At 49.4% G+C, this 12,698-nt stretch overlaps 1 protein-coding gene across 6 annotated transcripts in view; it reads left to right on the forward strand.

Moving 5' to 3' along the window:
- Acot7 (acyl-CoA thioesterase 7) overlaps positions 1 to 12,698 on the forward strand; it is a 92,813-nt gene that overhangs the window by 702 nt on the left and 79,413 nt on the right. For 2 of the 6 annotated variants that reach the window (NM_001146061.2, NM_001429472.1), the window contains 1 exon segment: positions 6,406 to 6,604. In NM_001146061.2, coding sequence (NP_001139533.1) covers positions 6,429 to 6,604 — 176 coding nt within the window. In that variant the 5' untranslated portion in view covers positions 6,406 to 6,428. 6 annotated transcript variants of the gene reach the window in all.

Below are 12,698 nucleotides of genomic sequence, written 5' to 3' on the forward strand. Positions count from 1 at the left end.
CTCTCCCAGGACCCCTCCCTGGATTCCTCTCCTGGATCCCACCCTGGACAACACCCCCATTCCCCGTGCCCTCCTCCGGGATGCTCCCCGCCATGCTGCAGATCCGGGCCGCCTTGCGGGCTCCTCCCACCGGCCTCTGGCTGCATCCCAAGGGCGGCGGCCGCAGTTCTGAGGACTCTTGATGTAGGAATCCGGGCAAGGGACCCTGGCACTGGGCAACTGGCAGAGGGATCTGTCCTCCGTTCTCTTGTGCGTCCTACAGGGCTTGCCCCACCCCGGGCTCCGCGCCTTGTAGTCCGAGCCCAAACCTCCTGCGGGATTCGGAAAGGATAACTTAGGCTCTAGAGGGTGGTGGGGAACATGCCCAGTGCATTGGGAGCACACATGGGTGCGAGCCTCTGTGAGAGCAGGCCCCAGACCCAGTGTTCCTTTAGAGCCCCGCCTCGGTTGTGAGGAGAGCAGGTGTTAGAAGGAAGAACTCATCCATTCAAACCGTTTATTGACTCAGAAAGGGAGTGAGTGGGTCATCTCACACAATGGGGGTGAAGGTTGTTCTCGTCTAAGCATCCTCCCCAGTCTTGTTCCATTGGGGGTGCTGCTTAGATGTGGGTCCCCAGAGGAAGCCGGTGCTGATGAGCAAGCTCACTTCCCCAAGAAGGCGGGGAGGGCAGCCTCAAGGTTACCCTGCGGTTTCATGCACAGTACTTCTGTGCAGATCAGTAAGGGGCAGGTGGGGGTGGGGGATCGTGCCTGCAGGTTGTCTATTCTGCCTGACACACTGACAGGAGTGAGATTTTTTTGAGAGCGGGTATCACATTGGGACAGGTCGAGCAAACCCACAGTTTGGAGGCTGGGCAGCACTCTGACCTTGCGTCTAAGCCTCAAGCAGGCAGAGGCAGGCTCCTGTCTTGTGGGTGCTGCTGCTGGATAACTGGAGCTCTTTGCTGTCAACCTCACCTTCTGGCCCTACAGAGGCCATTCGCTGACTTCAAGGTCAGTTCTGACTCCCTAGAGAGGGGTGTTTGTCTAAGGGAGTCCTGCTCCCTTTGCTTCCTTATTGGCTGCCCAGGCCATTCAACTTGGGCTCTGGGGACAGGGTGTATGTTCCTGATAATGTGGACAACACAGGGTCTTTGTTTGACACATGCTGTGTATTGGTGTCGGGGGTCTTGGGCCTCACCTTCTGGGAGGATGACTGGCAGAGACCTTCCTCCTGCTTTGTGGAGGAGGGATTTGAGAAACTCAATAAAACCACAGAACCCCAGGAGATTCAGAGTTAGCTCCTGCTTAGGTCTGGTTATACTGATTAAATCACCTGGGCTCTTACTTAACCTCATCAATATGGTTGGTGGCCAACCATCTTTCCCATAGCCTCTAACAACTAATGGGTATTTATGTCGCTTCGGATACTCTAATGTGCTCACAAATGCCCTGTGTGTGGCTTTTCTTATTGTGCTCTACAGGGCTGCCTCTAGCTGTCAGAGTCACAACTGCTTATTTTCCCTAAGTGACAGAGGGTGCATGGCCAGGGGTCCTGGCCCAGACGTCTCAGGGCAAAGCATGACTGCCAAGGGAGGTGGAGCGGTGCAGTAGACTGTGGTCACATGAGTTTGACCAGTGCAGAGTGGACCTAGCTGGATGGGGAGCCCTTTAAGGACATTTGAGCCAGCACCATGAAAGGCAAGACTCCTGACCTGGTGCATCTAAGCCATGAATTTAATAGGACTTCACAGGACACCTCCAAAGAGGCCAGCCCCGGAAGGGCATTGAACAGTGGAAAGTTTAGTCCTTATCTTAAGAGAGAGACAGTGTCATGCGCCTGTCACCCCAGACTGTTAGTGAGATCATCTGCTTTCAGTTCTGAAGCTTGAAGGAGCTTTAAAGATAGGTGTGAGGCGGGAGATGGCTCAGGGGCTAAAGTGCTTGCTGCTGTGAGGACCCGAGTCAGACCTGTGTAAAGTGAGACAGGTTAGTGAGGGCCTGTGACTCCAGTGCTCCTGCAGCCGGGTTGGGAGTGGAGACAAGGAAGCTCACGGGCCAGCTAGAATGATTGCTACTGCAATGAACAGCAAGAACCCTGTCTCAATCCAGGTACAGTGTGAGGACTGACGCCCAAGGTAGTTCTCTGACCCTTATACATACATCATGGCATTGTACACCCACATGCACACACCTACACACACACACAGCACATACACCCCCTGCAAAGATAAAAGTAACCATGGCCATAGGCTTGGGATGGTTGTGGCTCTGCCCTTGGTAGCTGAGTGACCTGGAAGCCCATTGCTTATATTCCTGTGTCCTGTTCTCTTCTGGGTCTGAGTACTGGGTAAGAGTTGAGCAAGGAAGGATAGTGCCTTTAATCCCAGCATTCAGGAGGCAGAGGCAGGCAGATATCTGTGTTGAAGGCCAGCCTGATCTACAGAGTGAGTTCTAGAACAGCCAGAGCTACACAGAGAAACCCTTTCTCAAAAAACAAATAAATAAGTAAAAAAAAAAACAAAACAAAAAACAAAAACAAAAAAAAACAAACCAAAAAGCCCAAAACCTGACCTGAACACAGCATCAATGGGTGTTCTTTATGTGGAAAGTGGGTCACCAGCTTAAGAGGTGACAGCCTGGGCTCCATTCCTAGGTCTGTCTCTTACAGGTTGCTGTGTGCCTTAACCTCACAGCATAATCTCACTTGACCCTAATTTTCTTATCTCTAAATTAGAGATATGATAGTACCTATCTTAGGGTCACTGTGTAGACAGATACCTTTGTCCCATTTATTGCTTGTGTCAACATGAACTTACAAAAGGAAGCCTTTGAGAACCAGATCTTTGGGTACTCAGGCCACGGAATAATCGTCCTCTCCTATCATTCGATGCAGTGCAAATAGTCAACCTTCAAACAGAGTGCTGGTATAGGGGCCTTGGTGCAGGATGGCACAGGCGTGTGTGTGTGTGTGTGTGTGTGTGTGTGTGTGTGTGTGTGCACGTGCCCATGTGGGTATGTGCATGTGCATGCTTGTCCCTGTGAGTGTGCCATGGCACACGTGTAGAGGTCACGACAAAGACAGCGTCTGGGGCTCAAACCCAGATTTTCAGACTTGGCAGTATCTTCATCCACGGAGTCCTCTCTCTTAGTTGCCGCCCCTTCCCTTTAGACATTGTTTTATTGTTATTTGTCTATTTTGTCCTTCTGTGAGGCAGTGCTACACTTAGTAGCCTGTGCCAGCCTTGCTCTTGGCACTCTGCCCCAGGCCCATGATAACCAAGAGCTGGGATTTCATTGCTTAGGGACCTGTTTGGGGCTGAAGGTGTGACATCTGTAGACTTTGTCTCGTCCTGCTCTCAGCTGCTGGTCTGCCAAGCGCTTCTGGGAGCGGAATTTGAGGATGGCAAATGTCTCCAGCAGTGTTAGTTCAGTGGATGTGAATTTTCTCCCTTTCAGCTTGGTCTTTGGCTTGAAAGTAGAATTAACAAGAACACAGGTTCTGGAAGGTTCCATAAAATACAGTGTGGCTCTACCCCTGGGAGGATTTATGAACCCTGTTGGAGATGCACTCTGAGTAGCCCAGTGGCGGAGGATGCCTGAGTGTGTCACTGTCTTATTTTACAGCCTGTTTTGTCACGCAGTATCACACTGCACTTGCCCTGAGGCTAGCCAACTTTCTGGTATTGTCCAGGCCAGATGGCACCTCCTCTTACTTATTTAAAATTTGTTTGCTGGTTTTTGTGAGTATGGATGGCACCTTCTCTTATTTAAAATTTGTTTGCTGGCTTTTATGAGTATGGATGGCACCTTCTTTTACTTATTTAAAATTTGTTTGCTGGTTTTTATGAGTATGGATGTTTTGCTTGCATTTATGTCTCATGCCATGTGTGTGCGCAGGCCCAGAAGAGAGCATTGGATTCCTGGGCTGGAGTCGCAGGCAAGTAGTTGTGAGCTACCATGTGGGTACTGGGAAACAAACCCTGGTCCTCCGAAGGAACGAGTCTTCTAACACTGAACCATCCCTCCAGTCCTCGTGGTTGTTATTACATTGTCCTTTGCTGTTAAAAATATTTACTTAAAATATTTATAGCACACTTGTCCTTCTGCAGGGCATCAGGCTCCAGGCATTGCGCATGGCAGCTGGTGCTGTCCCACGGAGCTGCAGTCCCCATATAGGAGCAACATACTCTGTCAACCACTCTGTCTGAAGGGCATCTCTTCTGCTTTGCAGTGCAGTTCATTGGCATTTGTTTGTTGTCTTTCATTTTGAGGCAGAGTCTGATGTAGCCCAGGCTAGTTTCATATTTGACATGTGGTGGAGGATGGCCTTGAACTTCTGATCTTCCCGATTGAATCTCCCAAGTTCTGAGACTATAAGTGTGCACAGTTTGTTGCATTTGGATAGATGTGAGTACCTGTGTGGTGACTATCTGACTGTGACACAGATTGTCTTCATCAGATCTAATCGTAGCAGTTATTTCCTTCCTCCAGGACCGGCATCTGGCAAGTGACTCGGTGGCTTTCCCTCACCGTGGTTTAGTCTATGGTTGCCTGGGGAAGGCTTCCTACTTAGCACAATGCCTGGGACCCTCACATGGGGGGCACCAGGCTCCATTTTCTGCACATTCCAGTTGGCTTCTCTCTGCAGCCAATGAACATTTGGGTTCTTACAGTTGTGAATGAGTTGCAATGCAGATCTCACAGGTAATTTCTGGGATGTAATCTCCGGCATGGGAACAGTCTCTTGATGGTTGATGAGGCTGAGGGCTTTTTATTATAAATTCTAGGTTTGTTTGTTTGTTTGTTTATATGTTCACTTAGTTAAAAATGGGAAGCCAAGCCTCGTAGTGTTCGGCTCTAATCCCAGCGCTTGCAAGGCATAGGAAGCCTGAGGAATCTCTGAGTTCCAGGCCAGCTTGATTTACATAGTTCCTGGTGAGCAGTCAGGGCGACATAGTAGGACCCTATCTTTAAACACAAAACAAAGGGACTGGGGAGATGGCTCAGCGATTTAATAGCACTGTCTGCTCTTCTAGAGGTCCTGGGCTCAATTCCCAGCAACCACATGGTGGCTCACAATCATCTGTAATGAGATCTGGTGCCCTCTTCTGGCCTGCAGTTACATATGCAGGCAGAATGCTGTATATAAAATAAATAAATCTTTTTTTTTTTTCTTCTTTTTTCTTTTTTTCGGAGCTGGGGACCGAACCCAGGGCCTTGCGCTCGCTAGGCAAGCGCTCTACCGCTGAGCTAAATCCCCAACCCCCTGAGCTAAATCCCCAACCCCATAAATCTTTAAAAAAAAAAAGAAAGAAAACAAAACTGTGAGTGAGGTTTCACTGTTGTCTTAGGGTTTTGCTGTTCTGTGAACAGACACCATGACCAAGGCAACTCTTATATAAAGGACAACATTTAATTGGGCCGCCTTACAGGTTCAGAGGCTCAGTCTTTTATTGTCAAGGTGGGAACATGGCAGCATCAAGGCAGGCATGGTGCAGGAGGAGCTGTGAGTTTTACACCTTCATCTGAAGGCTGCTCCGGGAAGATTGGCTTCTAGGCAGGTAGGAGGAGGGTTTTAAAGCCCACACGCACAGTGACACACCTCCTCCAGCAAGACCACATCTCCCAGTAGTGCCACTCTCTGGGCCACGCATACACAAACCATCACAACTGTATTTATTGCCCGGGCTGTAAGAAGTGGCACAAGTGAGACTCTTGCCCTTACTTCCTGAGTTCCCTAGAGAGGATGCTGAGGTGTTTGTGGATGCTAAGCTATGCTGTCTAAGATCCCAGCATGGGGGAATGCTGGGAACAGGAAACCAGAGGAGGTCAGGAGGCTGCTGAATTGACCTGCTGTTTAGGACCTATGGGTGGGGACAGGACTCATCCGAGTCTCACAACAGATTAGAAAACACTACCTCTGGTGCTTTCCCCTTCAGAGGGGGAGGGCGGCGTCGAGCCCTGGGCTTTCCTCTGTTCCTGCCCCATTGCAGCACTCCTTCATCCTTGACTGCGAGCCAGGACCTCTGCCCCACTTGGCAGCCTAGCCAGCCCTGCTGCGGACCTTTTGGCTGAGGTGAGGCCTGTACCTCAACTTGGAATAAGCCAAGCAGGGTGGAGCTTGGCTTGAAGTTCCTGGAGAGGGGGAACTGAGAGGGGGATCTGTCAGTCCTATGGAGGGGTGGGGTCCTTGTCCTTCCTCCCGGGTTCTTCCCTGAGGTAAAGCTGAGTATGACTGCATACCTTCTCATGAATCACTGGGCTCCATGCACAGATTCACCAGCCCGCCTGCCCGCTAGCCATTTGCTTACTCACTAGTGGTAGAAAGAGGAGCCTGGCTGGATTCCCCTGAGGAGGCCCCTCCACTAAGCTGGATCCTGGCTGGTAGACTCAGCTGCTAAGCTTGGTGCTGTGAGGGAAGAGAAAGGCTTTGTCCCATTCCTAGAATGAAGCTGCTTGCTAGGACTCTGTACCTCTGGGAGGTGGGGAGACAGGTAGCCTCTTGGAGCCTGACGTCTGGCCAGGAGTGTTTGGTGCTCAGGGAAACATGGTGGGCTTCGATGAGGGCTGTCAGAACCAGAGCAGTTCATCACAAGCCTGGACATTGCATCGCCATGGGAAGGTAGGGTGACTGCTGACCCTCTGCTTTCAGGACTCTTCCCTCTAGCCAGCCCCAGGACCCCAGGAAGGAAAACATGGAGGATGCACTGTGAATCCAGAGGATGGTCAGTGGGGGCTGGGTTTGAGTGAGCTGCCTTGTCTTAGATGGTCATCAGTTGAGACCTGTCATGCTGTTCTTTTGGGGGTTAGTGGAGGCTCCTGGGCTCCAGGCTTGGCTGCTCCAGGCTGTAGGAAGCTAGGCCCTTCCTAGTCATGAACTCCTTTGGGTGTGGTTGGAGATCACCGCATCCTGTGAGCCAGTAGCTGTGCCGGCCTCCAAACTTCTCTTCCCAGTGGCCGGAGGGACTTGGCTTCTGTGCAGGCTTGTTTGGCCCTGGGCCAGTGGGCTTTTTTTTCCCCTGAGATTTGCAGAAACTTTGTTGGAATACAATTTACATGTAGGCCTTTGTCTGTTGAAGTTCACAATGATGAGCTGTGTCACCATTAACTACCTCAGTTTTGCAAGAGATGGTAGGGGCTTTGTTTTTCCAGTTTTTTTCTGCAGCTCATGAGGTGACTGGGGACTGGTCTCTTGAAAGACTGCATGCAGGATTGGAGGGGTTGAACTTTTGGCTCCACCCCACTACATGCTGATTTTGGGGTGGAGGAACGTACTGACTTGAGTTAATCATGCATGACCAATGACTTGATCGTATATGAGATTCCTTTAGAAACTCATGACCCTAAGGTTAGCACTTGTGAGCTTCCCATTGGCAACCAGTAGATCAGTTTGGCTGATTCCAGTTGTGTCCTTCATTTAAAACAACAACAAGGAAACCTATAACGGCTCACTGTGTACCTCAGGCTTTCCTCAGACTTGGTCTTCTTTGGTACCTGCCTCCCGAGGACCAGGAATCAGGAAGCAGTCATTTGATGCTTGTTCCTGGAGCTGATGTGAGTGGAGGCAGCTTGCTGGGGAGTAGAATCAGAATCATTGGCAGTTCCAGGACCACGTTTGAGAGATGCAGGCTGCCTGCCGTAGGGCCTGGCTGCACTGCATTTCTCAGCATGTAGGAGGGCTCAGTGTCCCCACATCCTGACCAGTACTTGCTTGTTAGTGGGTGTGAGGTGTTGCCAATTGGCAGTTGTGACTGGCCCTCCCATGATGCTCTGAGGTTGAGCATGCTTTTATGAGCTGTGTATTGTCTTTGAGGAGTTGTCTAGTCATGTCTCTTGCCTGTTTAATTTTTCTTTCTTTTTCAAGACAGTTTTCTTTCCCTGTGTAACAGCCCTGGCTGTCCTGGAACTTTTTTTTTCTTTTCAAGATTTATTACCTTTTAATTTATGTATTTATGTGTATGTATGCCATGTGTATGTGCGCTCAGAGGCCAGAAGAGGCTGTTGAGTCTTTTGGAGCTGGAGTTGCAGGAGGGTGTGAGCTACCGTGGGTGCTGGGAAGTGAATTGAGGCAGCTCTTTATCTTCCAATCCCCACTTGTTGAGAGCCCTTACTATATAGCCTAGGCTCTCTTGAAATTAGCTGTGTAGACTAGGCTGGCCGTGGAGTCACAGACCTCCTGCTGTGTCTCCTGAGTGCTGGATCAGCTGTTTTTTTGCTTTCTTGAGATGGCGTCTATGTCACGGTCTAGCCTTACACTCTATGGAATGGAAGCTGACCTTGAATCCTCCCCTCTCTGCCCCCTTTCCTAAGTGCTGGGTTAGAGATGAACAACGCAACACTTGATCTTGGCCTGCTTTCTACTAGGCTTGTCTTTTGTTCTTTATAAAATTCTAAATACAATTTCCCTTCTCAACTGTTTCCAGCTCCCCGAATTTGTTAAATGACAGGTTCCGTCACATTATGAACGTGACTGTTTCTGAGGGCGTGGTTCAGTGCTGCTCAGTTGCATTCATACCACACGTCTCTAGAAGGAAACGCCAGGCTAGCCCCCTCAGACTGCCCTTCAGGCTTCCCAGTCTCTGGCAGCCCACCTTCTATGGTAGATAAGGAGAGCGCTCTGGGTCTGACTACTCTGTGGCTTCAGGCGAGCTGTACAGTGTCTTGTAATGGTGCGTTCCTGAGTTCAGGGCCTTGCTCATTTGTGTGGTTTGTGTGCTCTCTCTCTCTCTCTCTCTCTCTCTCTCTCTCTCTCTCTCTCTCTCTTCCCCTCTCTCTCTCTGTGCGTGTGTGTACGTGTGTGTGCGCGCGCGCACGTGCGAGTGTGCGAGTGACAGTCTCATGTAGCCCAGGCACCTTGAACTTCTTGGTTTTTCATTTTTTATGTGTATGGGTGTTTGCCTGCATGTGTGTTTGTGTACCATCTACATGCAGTACCCTTGGAGGCTGGAGAAGGCTGTTACATCCCCTGGAACAGCAGTTAATGACTGTCCTGAGCTGCCATGTGGGTGCTGGGGATGGAATGTGGGTCCTCTGGAAGAGCAGCCAGTGCTCTTACCCACTGAGACGTCTCTCACTGTCAGGCTTGCTGTCAAGTGCCCTAACCTGCTCAGCTTCTGCAGGGCTAACCTCCCTGCCTGCACCTTCCCAGCTCTGGGATTGCAGGCACATGCCACTGTCCCTGGTTTATGCAGTGCTTGGAATCAAACCCAGGGCCTGCTGTGTTGTGGGCAAGTGTCACCAGTCTAGAGGTGGTGGGACCTGGGAGAAGGGAATTGATAAGTGAAGAGGACTAAAGTCTCAAACAGTGGCCGACTTTATTCATCACCTCAGAAAGGTCATGTTAGCAAAGTCCCATGAGTCCAGGCTCTAAACAGTCACAGAACAGGCGGCACGGGGCTGGGGATTTAGCTCAGTGGTAGAGCGCTTACCTAGGAAGCGCAAGGCCCTGGGTTCGGTCCCCAGCTCCGAAAAAAAAAAAAAAAAAAAGAACAGGCGGTACATGGCAGGACCATGGTTTCCCATGGAGCCGCATAAGGACAGTTTTTTTTTTTTTTTTAAAGATTTATTTTATTTATTATATATAAGTACACTGTAGCTGTCTCCAGATACACCAGAAGGGGGCATCAGATCTCTTTACAGATGGTTGTGAGCCACCATGTGGTTGCTGGGAATTGAACTCATGACCTCTGGAAGAGCAGTCGGGTGCTCTTAACCGCTGAGCCATCTCTCCAGCCCCAGTTTTTTTTTTTTAAAGATTTTATTTATTCATTTTATATATGATGAGTACAATGTCACTGTCTTCACACACACCAGAAGAGGGCATCAGATCTTGTTACAGATGTTTGTGAGCCACCATGTGGTTGCTGGGATTTGAACTCATGACCTCTGGAAGAGTAGTCAGTGCTCTTAACCGCTGAGCCATCTCTCCAGCCTGCATAAGGACAGTTTAAACATTTGATTGAATGACACCAGCCAGCAGTAATGAGTGGTGAGGTAAACCACCATCCACCACCCTGGGAGGGGCAGGAAAGCCAGTCCAAGAACAACTGCGTGGTGTGAAGAAACTGAGGTCACAAGACTCCTGATTCTTTGGAGTGTTCTCACAGCACTCAGAATTTGCACAACTCCATTCCTGGACTGTGTTCTGACAGGCAAGGACCTTACCCACTGCCGTGTGTTCCCCCATTTTTACTCCCCTTTAACAGGTAGGGCAGTGTCCTGGTGTGGCTAGACTGCATCTTCCTGTCTGTGTGCCTGGCATGGGCACTAAGGCACATCACACCAAGGTGTGGCTAGGAAGTGTTGCTGCTGTGAGTGTGTGTGTGTGTGTGTGTGTGTGTCTGTCTGTCTGTCTGTCTGTCTGTCCCCAGTTGTTTTGGGTGTATACCCAGAACGGTTTGGTTTGCCACATAATAAGGCGATTAGTTCTCTTCCTAATTTTTAAAGGAGTACACACCATTTATCCAGGCTCTGAACAATGCACAGGCCCCAGGCCCCTTCCCGCACACTTGCTGTTTTCTATTGTTTTTATGGGGGGCAGGGATACAGTCCTTCTGTGTCACTGAGCTGGTCCTCTAGCTCCTGTTTTCTGTGGTTTCTTTCTTTCCTCTTGAGGCAGTGTCTCATTGTGTATTCAGACCATCTACCACACAGGCCTCTGCCTTGTGAATATTGGGCTTAAAAAATGCTCCATGCCCAGCATGCTAATTTATTTCTTTTTATTTTATTTTTTATCTATAAGGTTTATTGCACTTTTTTTTTTTTTTTCTGGAGCTGGGGACCGAACCCAGGGCCTTGTGCTTGCCAGGCAAGCGCTCTACCACTGAGCTAAATCCCCAATCCCTATTGCACAGTTTTTATGGAAGTAGAAAAGCTAGCAACTAATTAAGTAGAAAAGTTCTTGTCACTGTCGTCATTCCAGGTACTAGGAGATGGACACAGGGACAGGGCGCATGCAGCCTTCTGTGCTGTTGGTGGTGACTTTGTGTGCTGGAGTCTCCTGTGTCTGAGCCAGTCACTAGGAAGAGAGCTGTTTCCCGATGCTCTGTGCAGGCAGTCTCTTCAGCTTCATTTTTTGGTGGTCTTGTTGTCCACTATCTGGTATCCAGAAACTCCTGGGAGGCCAGGAAGAGGGATCAGGCAGCCTCGTAGCACACAGGCTTCCAGGCTCTTTCTTCTGCAGCAACTGTGGTAGCAGGAAAGGGTGTTCTGCAGGAGGGTGTGGCTGAGGCTCAGGGATGCTTGAGACCCAAGGGGGATGAACACCCTCAGGACAGAACCTGCTTCTGCCTCCCCACCATGAGCTCTGAGGACACTGCTCAGCATGGCAGCAGACACTTGGGGAGCCTGGTGTCAGCCTGGAGAGCAAGAGGCTGTGAGTATAGGACGGAGATGTGTTAGGAAGCACCTGACGGTGACTTTTATTCTCCTGATGTAGTTGTCTCAGAGGTTAGTCCTGGACACTTCAAGCCTGAGTGTCTGAGACTTGCTGCTGAATTAGCGCACCCTTTCTTGTTCTTTCTGATCAATGGCTGACTGATTCAACTCAGCTGCTCTGGCTCGAGTCCTCTTCACACCGACTGATTCAGTCTGATTCTCCCTCCCCCCCATTGCTCCCAAATTAACTCTGTCACTCTGTTGTAATCTTCTGACTCCTGATTCTCTAACTCATTCTGCTTTACCTGTGCCTAGCATGTTTTCTCTTCAACCTGTCTCTGTAAAGCTCTCCTGGTTAAACTGCCTCCCTCCTTTTCTGCACTGCCCTTAAGTAGCCTCCCTTTTCTTCTCCTGAGAGTTGGGCATTGCTATTCTATCCAATCTCTCTCTGATTTGTCACATTGTCTGCCATTCGATTAGGCATCACTTTCAAACATGGGTGCTTCCTTCTACAAACTCACTTTATGTCCATTGTTTGGGGTTGAAGGCGTATGCCAAGGGTGTGTGTGTCCCAGCTGAAGGGATAAATACATGTATGCTAAGGACTGAGCCACACCACAGTTAGAAACTGGTTTGTTTTTTCCTTATAACACAAACTTGGGGGTCACAGTGTGATCAATATCCTGCAACCCAAATTTGGCAAGCAGGGCATATCTTTCAGTGTGAGTGACCAGGGCACAGGCAGCCACAGTCACTTCTGAATCCAGGGATTTAACATTCACATGAGGTGTGCAGTGTCTCGGGTTCTGTTTTTCTTTTTCTCTTCCCCCACACAGCCCCACTTCTCTCTTTAGACAAAAATCTCATGCATCTCAGGTTAGCCTCCAACTGACTGTGTAGTGTGGAATTCTTCATTCTCCTGCCTCAGCCTCAAGAGGGCGGGAGTGCAGGTGTGCACCGTCATGCTTGACTCTTAGAGTTGTTTTTCTTTTTCTTTTTTTCGGAGCTGGGGACTGAACCTTGTGCCTGCTAGGCAAACGCTCTACCATTGAGCTAAATCCCCAACCCCTTGTCTTTCTGTAAGTATGTGCTTTCTTGTATTTTTTAAAAAGTAAAACATTATTCAGCTATTGTAAATTAACTGTTTGTTTATAACAGCAAGAGCCTTGTGCACACCAGGCACAGATTCTGCTGCTGTGCTCATAGCTTGTGACTCAGTCACCTGTGTTCCCTTGGCAGGAATGTCTATTTGAACTCTGGATCCTCTTGCCTCCCCTCATAAGTGCTGTGATGACTGGTATGCTTCAACACTTTTGCCAGTTAAAAAGATTATGTATTAT

This window comes from Rattus norvegicus, chromosome 5 (genome assembly GCF_021556685.1).
Source record: "Rattus norvegicus strain SHRSP/BbbUtx chromosome 5, alternate assembly SHRSP_T2T, whole genome shotgun sequence".
NCBI classification, from domain to species: Eukaryota; Metazoa; Chordata; class Mammalia; order Rodentia; family Muridae; genus Rattus; species Rattus norvegicus.